The 16,176-nt window shown below is 44.5% G+C and overlaps 1 protein-coding gene and 1 long non-coding RNA gene across 2 annotated transcripts in view; both read left to right on the forward strand.

The window, feature by feature from the left end:
* Nucleotides 1-2,513: 2,513 nt before the first annotated feature.
* Nucleotides 2,514-3,729, forward strand: LOC133283278 (uncharacterized). Its single transcript, XR_009747775.1, has 3 exons — nucleotides 2,514-2,595; nucleotides 3,375-3,435; nucleotides 3,616-3,729. It is a non-coding gene; the product is annotated as an uncharacterized LOC133283278 (long non-coding RNA).
* A 10,526-nt stretch (nucleotides 3,730-14,255) lies between these two features.
* The window catches only part of LOC133283275 (olfactory receptor 14C36-like), a 538,687-nt gene continuing 536,766 nt past the window's right edge, over nucleotides 14,256-16,176 (forward strand). The window contains exon 1 of the mRNA XM_061479967.1: nucleotides 14,256-14,417. Within this exon, the coding sequence (XP_061335951.1) occupies nucleotides 14,286-14,417 (132 nt within the window). The 5' untranslated portion in view covers nucleotides 14,256-14,285. The remainder of the gene's footprint in view (nucleotides 14,418-16,176) is intronic.

Genomic DNA, 16,176 nt, shown 5'->3' on the forward strand with positions numbered 1-16,176 from the left:
AAGTCTCAGTGTGTTGAGAAGGGCCAGAACCTTTCTTTGCCCTGCTGCTGATTTACCCTGGTCATCGAGCTGAAGGCTTTAGATGTGGGAGCAGTTGATCTAGGGCTTGTTCATGTAATTTTATGCCATCTAAAACTAAACGGAGTTTCTCTCATTAAAGCTCTACAAATGCCCTTTAAATCCTAGCGCTTTTAATGTATGAGATAGCTGTGGATGGCCCGGTACACAGGCTACGCGTACAGCACCCTACAGTACAAAATATGTATGACCTTCCTGGTCCCTGCGTGCGGCTGAAAATGAGTGTGGTGTCACAGGAGGTTATTTGAGGATGAACTGGAAATGTTCCAGGCCTTGTTTCTGGGGAAGTCTCTCGTTCCCAGGTTGTCCTGGTGCTCTGTGGACAGGCTCCTGGCCATGTGTTGTCTGTGCAGGTGTCCGGGAGGCTCCGTGCTTCGTCACGGAGTCGCGTCCTGCACTGAGGTGACTCTTAGTTACTGCCGTAGCTCAAGCACAGGCCCTCGCCAACGGCTGCAGTCGCTGTGAGTGCTGGTTTTTGTAAACACGTTTTCTTGCAGGGGATTGTCTCTTCTGTGAAACGTTTGCATGGGATTTCTGTAGTTAAAAAAATACACAACTGCTTTGTTTTCCCCCTCTGCTTGCCTGTGGTGAGTAGGAAGGAGAAGGAGAATGCCTGGCAGAGACGGGTAAAGAAGAGAAAGGGGAAGAAACAAGCCCAGAGAAGCAGTGCGGAAGATGCCAGTGAAGAGCAGGGAGAAGAGAAGCAGCAGCCTCCAGCAGGTCAGGCGAGAAAGTGCCCCTCCCAGAGCAGCGTCCCAGAAAAAGGAAGGCGGCGAGAAGTTGGAGTCTCAGGTGAGCCTCCTGCTGAGGGAATGGGTCGTGGGTTTTGGTGTCTGAGAAGTTGAAGGGTGAGAAGCAGTCTCTAGGTTCAGGCAGGCCTCGGTCAGACACAGCAGTGAAGCAGCTATTTATTTAACGTTTGTGCACAAACGGGTGTCCTGGCAAGCAGGCACACACAGCAAAGGCAGAACTTTGATTTGTATTTCCTTTCCTATCCTCAAGTTCCCTCCCTTGTTACCCCATTGGTTGGGGACTCCAAGGTTTACAGCCTCTCCGACGTGTATAATCTACGTGCTAACTGTCCCGCCTCTGGTTACACCTCCCCTTACTCAGTTTCGTACACCCCTTCCTCTTACTTCTTTCTTTCTCTCCTTTTAGGGTTTGATTTCATAACTCTCTGGCAGGCACATGGTACCCCAACTTACTGCTTAACTACAGCAGCGGTTTGCACTGTCTTAGCTTCATAGGCTGTACAAAGATAGAGTTCTTTTGCACCACAGAGTGTGTCTGTTGCCCACAGATGCCGTTGTCTTTAAGCACAGAGTGTGCCTGTTTAAGTCACGGTATTTCAAACCCTATGTTTCGTTCCCTGAGTAACTTAGCCCCAGCCCCAATATTGCAAAGTCTTAGTATTACAAAACCTTAATATTGCAAAGCCTCATCCCAAATGTGCAAACCCAACAGTGTTTCTCTCTCATGCGTGATTTTTCCCCGTAGGGAGCCTGCCATTTTCTTTTCACAGAATCATAGAATGGTTTGGGTTGGAAAGGACCTTAAGATCATCCACTTCCAATTCCCCTGCCGCAGGCTGGGACACCACATGCTAGACCGTGTTGTCCAAGACTCCGTCCAGCCTGGCCTTAAACACTGCCAGGGATGGAGCATCCACAGCCTCTCTGGGCAACCTGTTCCAGGGCCTCCCCACCCTCACAGTAAATGCAGTTGTTTTCATCATTCAGAGAATCTTTTTGGTAAAGGATCAGCGCAGCTTACAGATGGCATCGCTAATGGCACAGCTTCTAAGTACCCAAGTTTGGATCATTAATTCTTTTCTCCACCTTGGAGCAAGAGTAGTCCTAAAGCATTGCTGCCTGGTTCTTAGTTGTTCTCAACATGCACCAAGTAACAGAAAAGACCCGAAGGAGAAGCTCTTGGGGTTTTATTTCTGGTGTTTAGGCAGTGGCAGTAGAGAGGAGACTGAGAGGTCTGGGAGCAGGCAGCTGTAAGCACACCTTCCTGGGATACCTGCCGAGCGGCTTGCTTTGCTTATCTCTGTTTCCCAGTGGTTTTAAATCCTGAATTGTGAGAATTAAGTGAATCGGTTGATCTCAACAGAGCACTTCTGCATGGAAATAGCTGCTCAGGAGGGAAAGATGCCTCTTAGTCATGGTGCTTAAAAACTAGACGTACATTTGTTTGATTTTAAAATTCATACCCTTCAAAATGCACTGGCAAATGCATTGTGTCCCTTTCCAAATGCTGCAGTAAGCATTACTGAAGGCAATTCCATAGAACAGGGCAGTTTGGCAGGTGGCCTTTTTTCTTGCTTTCTGGTTGCACTGACTTTCCTTACCCTTCTCTACCCCCAGTGTGTCTTCTTTTCTTGCAGCTTATGTCTCACATTGCCCAGGCAGGTTTGTGACCTACATTGATATTCAGGCTTCCTACAGATACAAACCCGATCAGTGGAATTACTTGAAGCAGTTCTGCAGACCTGGTTTTAAGAGTCCTCACAAGGTCTGTGTGTATCAGGAGGAGATGGAATCCATTTTGTTTCTTCAAGCAATGTGTAATAAGCATGATTTTACTGAGCTACAGCAAAGCTTTGAATTATTCTGATCTCACCGTATAAGGAGTTGTCCCATACATACGCTTTGGCAGTGATTTGGTCAGGGATGAAGGTCTTGTATGCACATCCCATCCCTAACTCTTTCAGTGATTCCTGTTTCCTTAAAGAGTATCTGCAGCTACCCATGTGGTTGCAGTACTGTGAGAAGTATCCTTTAGTACTTAAGTACCCTGCAGCAGTCGAGCAGAGTGTCTCAAACCAGTTCTTAAGGCTCCTGTTGTGTAGAGCTCCTCAGTAATTTAGCTAGGCAAAGAAGTCTGTCTTTCGTGGAACTGATTTTGGACTCAAATGTACTGTGTGATTTCTCCCATCTCTAAACCGCCTTGCACTAAAGCTGTGTTAGTTGTGTTAAATTCTTACTCTTCTTTAGGAGAAAAGTAAGGGGGAGGCAAGGAGCGATTGCCCAGTCCTTGCTGCTTTACCTGCCGATCCAAAGTGAAGAGGTCTTTTCTTTTTTGTCACTAGAAAAGTAAAGAATAGTCTTTTCCCAAATCCCATTGAGAGGCTGGATTCTCACATCATGAATGTGTCTTGCAGCTCCAGCAGTCAAGTTTGGGGAGGAGGCTACAGAGTCCAGTTTGGGGCATTTTCTCAGAGTGGGAGGGAAACAAAACGCACGTAGTTAATTCTGCTATGTATTCAGCATTCCCGGTTTTCCCCTTTTCAGTCTGTTGCTCAAGCTCTACGTGATGAAGGTTGTCCTTTGATGATCATTCCAAGCAGGCCTTGTGAGTGGTTCTGTATCTTACACACATCTTAGCAGACTGTAAGCGTTCACATGAAATCACAACTCCAGCCTGAAAAGTGTTCTGTGGCAAGACCACGAGGAGCTGGCTTTTACCTGGCAGTGGCCTCCATTCAGTTTTAAACAGTTTGAAAGTATGAAGCTTTATCATCATTTTTTCTAGAGAGCCATCCATGGACACTTGGAGTGTGATTGGGTCAAGCTGAGCTCTTTCTTGCTCTTGAATCATTACTGATAAGAAGTGGTTTACGGTGCAAACTCTTCCTTCCAAAACATGTGAGCACCCAACCGAACCCAAGCCAACCTGTTGTCAGGAAGGAAATGCCACGACTGCAGGAAAGCTCCTCTGGGCAGCTGTTGAAGTTCAGGTGGTGCTTGAGCCCAGTTAACCGGGCAGCTTGCTTTTCAGTGCTGCACATAGTGCTGCCTATGGAGAGCAGCAGAGGAATTAAGGGGACAAAAAGCTGGTTGTGTCACTGTGGTCAGCAGGTGCTTTTGAGTAGACAGGCAGAGGTCTCAGAGCTCAAGAGTATCTGTCACTGACCTAGAAGCTCATGCAAATAAGGAAGTGCTGTTACTTTTTTCCATGCTTTAAAATAGAGATTGTGTAAAGCAGGCCCAGGCTGTCAAAAAGAGAAAATAATGGATGAAGCACTAAAGAATTAAAAATCTGTATGAAAAATGATGTGCTGACCCAAAAGACAGAAAATCATTTGCAAAGAAGTTCTTACCTTCTTTTTGCCTACAGCCAGAGGTGAAGATCAGAGAGGGAAGAAAAGAGACAGGTTAGTTAAGTGTTTCCTGAGAATAAGTGGGGGAGTAGATATTGCAGACTGAATATTGAGCCCAGGCATCAGTGCTTATTGGAACCTGATAAGGAAAGTGCAGAACCAGTAGATAAAGGTGACGTACAGCTGGTAGGAGGACTGACCTACTCTTCCCTTTGGAATGAAACCAAGGATTTGGTGCAGCAAAGAGCAGGGCAACATAAATGAGTATGTGAACGTCTGTCCTTGTCTCTCTCTTTTATAAACTCCTCCTCTCTCTGTCTTACCCATAGTTTCTGTCTTTTTTTCCATTGCTTCCTTTTTCCATTGCTTTCCATTTCTGCTTTCTTTTGGTATTTTGAATAGTTCTTAAGAGATGCTTCCTGGACTTCTCCATGAAGAGTGGCGTGCTAGCTGTGGCAAATCAGACTACCTTCAAAGATGGAAGAGGGAAAACAAGAAATGTAACCGACCTCAGGAGAGCTGCAAAGTAGGTTTTACCTTTCTTAAGTGCTTGTGTGTTGGATTCTGAGACTGTGAAATAATTTAGGAATTGAAAAACAAAGATCAGAATCTGTTGTATCAAATGGCTGAGGGTACCCGGATGAGATTTCCTGGTCGATGGTTTCTGTGCCTGAGCACTTGCAAAGTTCCAGTAGGGAAAACCAGCACTGTGGTATGCAGAAATGAGCAAGGAGCCAAAAGCTTTAGTGTTCCTCAGAATGACTGTCAGTTTTGAAAACATTCCACTTGGTTTTCCTGGCCAAAATTAATAGCAAGGAAAGTTAAAGGAGGTTCAAATTGAAGTCTTCATGCAGCAGGACTCGGGCCAGCCAGTGATGGCCTCAGCTCTTCCTTCCTACAGCAGCCTTCCTAGTACTGTGGATTGTCCTAGTACTTTTGCATCTCACCTCATCAGCATGCTCCTGTTTTTAGCACACATCTGAAGTTCAAAAGGCAACATCCTGGGCTCTGATGCCAGACAGCCCCTCCCTTGCAGATGGACAGCAAGCATCTCCAATGCTGGGTAGCAACCAGCTACTCTCCATCCTCAGGCAGTCTGGAGCACAGGGGTACCTTTTCTTACCTCTCGATCTGAGGCTGCCACATTCTAGCACCTTCCCAGCAGTGCTAGCACCCGCACCTTAGGAAGTTTCCTTCTTCTGGCATCTACAACTACACTGTTTGTTCTTTGACAAAATGATTCTTCATTTCTTCTTAGGAAACGTTAATATGTGCAAGCACTTTGCAGGCTAGGAAAACAACTCCAAGAAATCCTCCTTTTGCTTCACTGAGCTGTTTTCTGCTTCTCTGCTATTAGCAGTCTTGTCTTTTCTCAGCAGCATGAGTAATATCCTGGATGCAAGATCAATTGGACTAAAAATTTTGAAGACTATGCTATTTCTTGGTACTGGATTTTAATGTAAGATTCTAATGGGTAATTTTATGTTTTTCCAAACTTACTATGGAATGTGTAGGGAATTGAAGAATTGATCACGTACGTGTTTGTTACCAAACCTACTTTTAAGCTTTGCCATAATGTTGTTATGGTTCTGTATGTGAGGTAAGGATAGCACAGCATACATGCATACAGTATGGTCTGGAGTAGCTTTTTAATATCCTACCAGGCAGAAAGCCAAGAGGTGCTGCTGTCTTCTGTTGCAGGACCCATCTGCATGGTAATTCCAAACCTAGAAATTCTTGATTACGAGACTTTCAAACCAATTGCAGTTGTTAAATGTCGTGAGTATCTCTATAAAACACATCCCAATTTCCAAATTGATACTAGCAATATGTAGTTAAATTCATTGTAATACACAAATCCAGTGCAGCAGGCAAAGCAACTCAAAGAACAAAAACTACTGAACAGAGTTAGCTTTATCTAAATGGCCATTCTCTCTAGATCTGTTATTAAAATCAGACGTATGGTGAAGATTCTCTCAAAGGAGATGCTGCTCAACAGATGGGCTGGAGAGAGACTTGACCATTTTCTGAAGAGACTTTCTCCATACTGAAGCCAGTTTCCCCATTTCAAATAGGATACTTTTATAAGGGATTGTTGTTACTTTTAAAGTATTTGGGTAGAATTTTCCTCACACTTTTCACCAAATGACAGCATGCATCCAGTGATTTCTGGGCAAACATATGAAAGTGCCAGAGTTTGGGTGATGAGAGTGAAGGCCTGATGGTGAAAGGAGGTGGGATTAAAAATCTAATATGGAATTGCTCTGTTCTTTTTATCCTACTCCCAAAGAACTGCTGCTTTCAAGGCTCAGTTTAAGGGAAGCACTCTATTAATGACAGTTGTTACCATGTATTCATTCAGTTTTGGTGTTACTAGAGCAAATCTGAAGCTAACCGTAGATAAAGGTATCTTACTGCCTTGAAGAACAGTCAGGAACTCCAAAATGACAGTGCTTTTTTGAGGAATACATTCTGAATTTCAAACAAGCCATTCAGAAAGGGAACACACATCATGCTGGGAAGCCTCTAAGGGGCTAGGACTTAAGACCAGTTTACAAAGGCTTAACTAAATAAACGGATGTTCTTTTTCTTGTCCCTCTGCCCGTCTGGCTTAGTTTGCCCAAGACATCCGGTTTTGATTGTTTGTGGTCAGGCTGACCCGTTTGTTATCTTTAGTCACTGGCTAAATAAACTGGGAACGTTCAGAAGAGAAGTTCCTGACCACAGGGAAGAAAAGGGTTTCATTTCTTTTGAGTCTGTTCTAACACAAAATTCTGATGTAACACCTCAAAGTTCTCGAGAAATGAAATGTTCTGTGAAGCGTCTGAGCTGGATCTTTGTTGGATGGAACCATTGTTCACACTGCTTTATTTGCATTGCTTTAGAAGAAACCCCCTGAGTAAAGGCCTTTTGCAGTCATTCTTTCCTTTCTGACTTGCTTTCTGGGAGTGAAATGAAAGCAAATGTTTCCTTAGCACAGACTTGATAAAGACACTGGAGATGTCCATCCTAGGGGTCCCACTGATGGCTCTGAACAGGTTCTTTTTATGGCTCACTATGCCCTGATCATTTTCTTCTCCGATGGGTAGAAAGGATCACTGGTTTTCCTCCTAAAATGAATTCTTTTTTTTCTAGGAAAGCTCCTCAAATGTTACTTTCCTAATATTGTTTCTGTGCAAGCAGGGATTTTAAATGGAGGACATAAACCAGTAACCTCCCCACACACAGGTATTTCTCCCATTTAGGTTTGTGTGCTGTAGACTAGGCCATGGCCTGGAAAAGGCAGTGAGTTGGTCAGCCAGTGTAAATGACCAAACCAGACGTGTGCTGGTCCCATTCAGACGCCCTGAGAACTCGGTGTACGCAGACAATTGTGGCTGTGTCCAGATCATCATATATAATCTGTCTGTTTCTAACAGCAGAGAGCCATGAGGAAATATTTCATAAGGAAGATTTTGAAATACATTTTTGCAAACCGTTCTCCTACACGAGACGAAGGGACCCTCATTTGGAGTAAGAGGCGTGCAAGAAAGATGCTCACACTTGTTCTGCCTGGGTTTCTGTTTCTTGTCTTTCTAGTGGGCTGTTCGTTGCAATGATTGTGAGTCTGCTCTTCCTTGTGTTATTGAGGTTCACAGCTGGGATTCTCTTCTGGATTTTCATCTTTGGCGTGACTGGAATTACAGGTTATGGTAGGTGTAATCCTCCAGCCTCTGAGGCTGTTTTTCCTTATTGCATGATTTTGGGCAAGGAAAGCAAGTGATTACATCAGTTAAATGCTGTAGTTGGGAGAACTAGTGCCTAGGTTTAGACTCAATTAAATGAGAAGGGCCTAAATGGCAGCAAAATTTAGTAAGAATCCAGCTGTGCTGATACTTAGCCCCAGATGTAGTAACCCGAACTATTTACCCCCAGTGTACTTAGTCCACTTTCACTTGTACTGATCTTTCTTATCTGTAGATGTGATGTTATAGCTGGCTAGTCTCGCAGTAACGCGTGTTTAGTTTTGCTTCCCTGACATGCTGAGGACAAAACGCTTCACTTGTCAAAGATTTAAATAACCCCAACCTTGTCTTTGCACTCTTCAAAAACGCTCATTTGATATTGATTGATTTTTAACAGGCATCTGGCATTGTCACTGGGAGTGCGACCATCTTAAAGGAATACCTGGATCTGAGCTCACTGTTTCTGGTACTGGATTCCAGACAGACTTGAGAGTGCACCTGCAGCTGAGGCAAACACGGTTAGCATTTAGTAAGTGCCCTTTAAACTTGGTATCCGTTAAGGGATGTTCAGAAGATTCAGTCGCTGTCTTGCTACAGTTTCTGCCTTGTTAAATCTCCTCCTCTACATATGTTGCTCGTAGAAGTAATCAGAATTCACTTTCTTTGTATAGTACAAAAATCTACCTTTTCTGCAAAGCGACTAGCGTATGTGTAAGGGGCCAGAATGCAGTCGCACTAGTGATGAGAGTGAAAAAGGCTTGTGTTCCTAGCATTCTACTTCCCGGGTGTTCAGTCTTCACAATGGGGAAGCAGAAGGCAAGAACTAAGTCCCGATGAAGATAAGGAGGGGCATTTTTGTCTCTCAGTCTGTTTATGCCCCCTCCTGGAGGGCCCCAGAAATGAGACGAATAACTGTGTGCATCTTTTGTAGACCTGTTTACATTCAGGTGACTGCATTTTCTTGGAGGCTGTCCTGAGGCTGTGTAATGAACCATCACAAATGTCATCGCTTCTGGTTTTCAGAAGTGCTTCACTGCTTTCTCTTACAAGGGCAGCATATTTAAAACAATCCTACTGGAACAAAAGACAAGGAGGGGCACAAGAGAGAACAAATACCTGTCAAACACTATTTGTGCTGCTGTTACTACTCTATTAGAAGGCACTAACTGATGATGAATGGCACATAGCCTAAAGCAGTGCTTCTCCCTATTGGTAGCTAAATGAATAGAGCATTAGTTTACTCATTTAATCTGCTTCCTCTGCTTTGTGTCTTCAAGTAACTGTGTTGGATCATTGAGCTCAGGAGCATCTTTGCATATTGTTGAGGCAGAGCTTTTTAGCATGCTGGCCCTAGAGAATATTAGGATTTTATTCCATCTTTCCGTGTAACTCCCCTGCCTGATTCTTAGCAGCCACTGTACAGTTTATCCAGAGGTCAGTGCCACTTTCAGATGAGTGAATTGAGGTACTACTAATGGGGACAAGCTACGTTAACTTAAGAGATCTGAACTGGCCTGAGACCAACTGCAAAGCAACCTGCCTATGTATTCCTTCATGGAGAACCCTATCAAAAATAGGTGCTGAAATGTGTGTTACAAAACCTTTGTTCTGAATAAAGTCTGTGGCTCTGAGCACCCCAGGGGTCACTTGCCACGTGCAGTTCTGATGGCTAGGGGTACTGCTATCAGTACTGGGGATCGCAACTGAACATCATCTCTGACTATCTGGGTCTGGATTCTGAGGCTGTGTCAAAGCTGTGGGACCTGAAGCCAATTCCCCTGTCCCTGTGCAAACCTCCAGACGCCACGGCTGAGGGATACCTTCCCTTTGTCTTCCTCTCCCTCCACTGAACTCTTGGTTTCAGCTGGAGGAGACAGGGCCTGCTGTGTGTAACCATCCACCACCGCTGGGCTGGTTTAATTGTTGTCTAACCCTCTGAGGCACCCAGAATTAAGGGATGTGTCTCAGGGTGAGAGGAGGTGTGCTTCAGGCATTTAAGACTCTGCCTTCTCGAGGTGGAGTCCAGAGAATTCTTTTGCTTCCTATTGCAGCAGTAGGATTTGAAGTGACACAAATAGAAATCAGAGAGAAGCCAACTCTTTACACAAGATCTGGGTTATGAATCAAACGCTGCTCACAACTAAGAGGGGAAATGTTTCGGGACATGGTGCTCTCAGCTCTCTAACCTTAGAGCAAGTTTGTCATAATCATACTGATGCTGATCTTCCTAAGGAATCGGATCCTGATCGCCATTGCATTGTGCTTATAAGAGCTCTCTCGTTTGCAGGAAGACATTTCTTATCTCCCAGCTCCCTGCCTTAAGAGTACAGACACTGTTAGTGGCCCCATGTATCCTGGGTGCAAGGAGGTGTGTGCCCAGTGTGGGGCACTGTTAATAGGAGCCTAAGAGCTACAGCTGCCAGCTTTGCTCTGTCATTGGATTGTCTCCAGAGAGACATATACTAGTGGTAGAGGAGTGGTGTTGTTTTGGCTGGGGCTTTTAATTTAGGAAAGACCTTTTTTTCTGGAAATGCATAAGTCTGCAGAGGGAAAAGGAGAATTCCACGACCAGAGATTGTGATGTGGTGTGGTCCAAGGCTCTTCTTTTCAGCTCTGCTTACAAAGGAAAGCAGAGCAGGATGTGAGAGTTGGGAGGCCTCTTCATTTTGTGTTTTCTGAAATCTGGATAGGCTTTATTCACATTGGTTCCTGGTTTATCCAGTGCCAACTCTTAGTTGTGGTTTGAGTTTGGTTTGGGTTTGTTTTCATGGGAACATAAGAAAGGAGAAATGGACTTAACACGCCCTTGGATTTAACTGCAAGTAAGCTAAGGCCTTGAGGGCCTCGGAAGTAGAGCTCTGTTAGAGCACATGGAGTTAGCTCTGAGTTTCTCTGTGTGCACTTGCTTGTAGTTTTCTGCCCTCTCTGTTGATGTTATGGTTCTCAGGAGTCAGGGTTTAGGATTTTTGTAACGGGATTGGGAAATGCTGAGGTTCTGCATTCAGCCAGGTACCTGTTTCCTGTCTTATGCTCCTGTGCAGTTAAAGCATTGCAATTAATTAATTATCTGTGTACCTCTCTGGAGGCACAGTCTTCTGGTCTACAAGACCGGGTAAGTCTCTGCTTTCACCTTAGCCAAACCAGTGTTAAAAGGGCTATTTGGTCACTTGGCACTTGCTGCACCGGTGCACTCTTCCTCACTGGGCATTTGCGTGTGATGTACCGACTGGATAGTGAATTCAGTGTCATTAGAAAGAACTGGACTAAAACCCATGCCAAGGTAGAGGATCATACAAGGTCTTTTATACTACATAAGGTTGGCTTCAAGGGGTGAAAAAGGAACCTCAGCAAAGAGTGACTATGCCCTTTCTTGGCTGTATGCTCTGTGAACCTGATGTTAATGGTCGCTTAGTTAGCTTGGGTGGGCTCCACGTGTGTTTTGTACAGAATAATGTAGGGAAGGAGTGAGAGAACACAGAGCGCCAGGAGTCCTCTGAATTGCCTGACAGCAGCCATTGTCTGTCCCTGGAAAGGCAAGGCTTTGGTAAAGTGTCAGAAGGGGGACAGTCACGTTTTGCAAACAAATTGTTCTTTGTCATGCAAAGAGGGCCATGGCATACAGCTCTGGGATGAAGTCTGCCTTAGTTCTGTAAGTAATGAAAGTATTCAGTCTTGTCTGTGGCCCTTCATACCCATCTCTGCATAGCAAGAGCGTTTTTCTGTGAGCGGCACAAGTGTTTTAGAGCTTGTGGTTACCCCCTGCAGACTCCTGAGTTGCTCAAAGCCCACAGCTCTGGGATTCCTCCTTGAAAAACCTCATTCAGTTTTCTGGCTACATCAGGAGAACCTGTGTATAAAGTAATGGCTAATCCAACACCATGCAAGTATGCAAAGCTGACTTGTGACCCAGAGGGAGGTGTTACAAATACTTCCCTGCTGTGAGAGCTATCCTAATTGTATTTCTTAATCGCTGTTAAATGCAATGTGAGAAAATGTGCGTACCTTAAGTAATGATTCCTCCTGTTAAATCTGAAAATAGTGCTTGTGTTCAGCTAAGACTCCTTTGTTCAAAGCAATTTAGAGCTATGAAGCATTTTCTTTGTGCAGTGTCCTGTGAGCAGGTGAGTATCAACCAGCCTCATTTTCTGGGTGAGAAAAGAAGACGCAGAAATAGAGGTTTATTTGGAAAAGTGTTCCTGAATTCATGAGGATTTCTGGTTTTGTGGTTCTCAAAAGGCAGTGGAAGAATTTGAAAGCTATGCCTCAGACTTGCCCAAAGAGCAGCCAGGTTTCAAAGCAGAGGCTTGGCTGCTTTTGCACAGTGATGACCTTTATGGAGCTCCAGAAATACTTGTCTTTTGACTTGTGTGTGGGGTTGAATTGAAGTGTTTCTTGAAAACTAGAATTATTTATCAAATTTTATATCAAGGTTATTTTCAGGTGTTTAAATGTCAATGTACTGCTGTGGTTAGGTACATCCCAGACAATTCCCCAGCATCCTGATACCCGAACACTAAAAAGAAAGGGGTTAGGAACTGACTGGTTTTATTTAATGCCCAAACTGAGCAAACGCATGAATTGAACAACAGAAGTAAAGAAGAGTAATTTCATGTAAAGACTGCTCCTGTTTTAATACCGTGAGATGGGTAAGGGAAGCTGTGGCAGCTTGTACAGAATGGCTCAGCTCAGTTGATTTCAGCTCGATTGTGATTTGCACAAGCCTCTGGTTTTGACTTACCCTTTGGTTTTCAATTGTTCTTATTTCCTCAAAATTACTTTTTATGTGAGCAGCTTTTCTTTAATGAAACGGAAGCGTTTGTGTATCTTAAAAGTATATTTCTGACATTCAAATTCCATATCTCTAGGTTTCAGTCATGTGGTAAGCAGCCCTGTTTGCCAACCGTATAAAGTTAAACACCTGCATAGGACATGAGTCCTTATATATGCAAACAGGTTACATAGTACTGGAGTGCAGTGTTGAATGATCTAATGAGACATCAAGCAGAATGATGTGATTTGTATGAAGCTGCTAAATTTCAGAGCCTGTGAACACAGGATTCAGTGCTTATCATTGTGGTGTTGATTTCTCTTCCCGGACAGGCTTTTAGCACAACCAAGGTGACTGAACTGTGTGCAGGTGCTCAGCGTACTTTTGCTTTTTATGGAGGAGAAAGCCCGTACCTGAGTACCTCTTCATCTTCCAGGTAGCCGATGCCTTTGTGTTTCTCTGGCTGGTGAACTTTGCAGTTGCGCTGGGTCCACGGACCCTTGCTGGTGCCTTTGCCTCTTGTTCCTGGGCCTCTGGCAAACCAGCTGATGTTCCACTATGGCCACTCTTCATTGGAACAAGCAATGCGGTGAGACTGTGGGGCTGGACGTGAGCCCTGTCACATATCCAGCAAGTGCAGGTTTTACATGTAGGGAAGCCATTCTGCAGATGCTGCAGCCCCCCCGACCCGACTGCCGCACCCGCAGCACGCGCACACACACGTGTGCACCTATGGTCTGAGGTGTCATGAGCCCAGAGGGCTGAAAAGCATTTCTCTTAGACTGTATGATTTATAATGGTAAGAGAGATATGTAAGCATTTCTATTATTATTATGGATAATTTTAATTATGTATATTTTTATATAATTATATATATTCTATAATTATAAAACCTTCCTTACGTGTTCATGTGAAACTTTGAGCCTTGAGACTTTTGTTTGCATTTCATGATTTTTATGAGGGCGCATTTCATTAAGGAGCCAACCCAAACCAGACTGGGATTCTGAGATTCTGTGATTTTGTTCCATACCTTTAGCACTGGATGTAATTCTTAAATAATGGGCAGAATGAACCACAGATTCCTTCCAGTGCCAGTTATGTTAGTAGGGGTAAGACTGGAAAAGTAAATTGTGTTTTCTTCACCAGTGTCAGGAAACATGACCAAATTCAGGTTCCTCTTCATGCTGCAGCAACAACAACCACCGCATCTTCAGGACCTGCGCATACATCTTGTTCCAGTGCTAAGTAGTGCAGTTAGTAACTACTGCTTGTGTCATAGCTACAGAAGATCCATCATGCCTCAAACCTTAAATGGTGCCAGGTGTGGGCATATATGTAAGAGCACCAAGTTTTTACAGTGATGCCTCTATCTTCTCTCTGGCTTTTTAATTTTACTGAGAACTAACTTAGTACCTTTCTGGCCTAGTTTTAGTTGTCAGTAAAGTCACTCTTTCCAGTTGTCTTCCTATTTTCTCAGTAGCCTTTGATCTGTAAGGATCCGTCCCAGCAGCTGTGGCTGTCAGCTTCAGTGTTTCTAGTGACTTTGCTGCTGCAGACTCTGACCAGGAAAACACTGAAAACCTCTTGATAGCCTTCATGACATGATGTGATGTGGCTTGTTCTTCAGGTGGCACCATGTCTTGAATGCAGACATCTGCTGCCAGTGACTACACCCACTTGCATTGGATGGGAGTCACCAATAGCTCCACAGGTGCAGCCCCAAACCAACATCTGCATAAAGGTAATTGAGAATAAATCTAACAAAAGAGCAATTTACCTCCTGGCATGCATGTTTCTAACAGGTGACTTCTGTAAAAATAGTTTGATCCAGCTGGGGTTTCTCTGATTGCATTGTGAGAGCTTTAAGGGTTAATAGGATTCAAACCAGCTTGAATAGAAATTAGCATTAAAGGTAAACCACGTAAGCTGAGGAAGGCATCTTGAAGAGCACAGGAGGCAGTTGTGTGAAAGACAGGACACGTGCACTTGTGTTCAGTAGGGAGGTATTCTGTGATTCTATCATTTATGGCCTTAGTAGTACTGAGCATTTCATTAAATGCGTCCTCATTACTCTGCTTCCCTCAGTTGATTGTAAGTGCTTGGCACAGATGGGCTGGCAGGACTGGGGCAGTGGGGAGATGCCCAAAAGGCTCAAGCGCCGCAGTAGTCAGTGATCCAAAAGTGCTGGTGGGCTTAACTAGACAAAATCTACCCTCCGGAATGCTCCTTACCCAAGGGTACTGGGACCCAGGTAGAGGCTGTCCTTCAGCCTTGCAGTCAGGGGAAAGGGTGTGAGAAGGAGTGAACTGATACTGCATGTCCACAACTGGTAGATTATAGGCACTGCCGCAGACTGGGTGTTTTCCTCATGGGGATATGAATCATTTTCCTTGCAGACAGTGGTCTTGCTGCTTTGTGTGAGTGCAGTGGCTGTTCACAGTTTGCAGATACCATGTGAAATGCATTCTTTTTCTACTTAAAAGGGCAAAGTAATTTGTCAGGCGTGTGGCACGTGAAATCTTCACCATAAACACTGTGTGACTTGTGCAAGCAGGCTGCCTGAAATACAGACGCTGAGGCTTCTTGCATCAATCACAGCAGGGTTAATCAAATCAAAGCACAACATTCTTTTTCTCTGGAAAACTGAAGTCATAGCCCTGTGTCCCTGTTATAAAAGCAGAGATGGCCTCCCTCATGGGGTATTCAGGGCCCATACTCCCACAGAACCTCCATCACAAATGTCCAGCTCAACAGAAGCGTACCTTTGAGTTCCTCCTGTGGAAGTCAGGACTGTGTGTGCCACTGTGAAAGCTGAGAAGGCTCTTAGAAAATGGGTAGTCTTGGCTCCAAGAGTTTTGTTTTGTTCAGATTATTTTCAATTGCAGTAGAAAACTTGAGTGTCTGTATCAGGAAGACAAGTTTGGTTGTTTTTCATTATTTTGTGAAAATAAAATATTGTTTTACATTATTTTTCTTATCTCCATTTTCGTCTCCATCTCTATGTGCATACCGCTCCTGTGCTTGGATTTGGCTGTGACTGTAACGGATGGGAACCTCGCTGAGAGTTGATTCCCTCTCCTGACTGAGAGACAACCCAGTGTGGGTTTTTCACAGTGTATTTGGCAGAGTCCATGTGTGTATGTTCATGGTGAGTGTTTGTCGGAAAGAGGCAGGAAACCATGAGGGTGCAGCTGTTCCGTGAGCTTCCTGCTTGGGCACGCTGGGCCACCTGGCCAATGCTGTCAGTGTGACCAACACTGAGATGATGAGGAACTGCACGGGCCCACGAGTAAACAGTGGCAGAGCTGGCATAAAGCCCCTTGTGTTTCTAAGGGTACAAAAGCAGGAGCCTCTTGTAGCTGACTCCGAGGCCTCACCTATGTGTGGATGGACCTCGTAGGAACTTTCCTGATTACCTGAGTCTCCCGGCAATGGCTGCAATGGGGCTTCCCAGCTGAAGTGTGGGCCTGGAGGATGGTTTGATGATGACTGGTGATGTC

This window comes from Pezoporus flaviventris, unplaced genomic scaffold, assembly GCF_033815535.1.
Source record: "Pezoporus flaviventris isolate CSIRO_AGI_PZ_B2104156 unplaced genomic scaffold, CSIRO_AGI_Pfla_v1 ptg000160l, whole genome shotgun sequence".
NCBI lineage: Eukaryota > Metazoa > Chordata > Aves > Psittaciformes > Psittacidae > Pezoporus > Pezoporus flaviventris.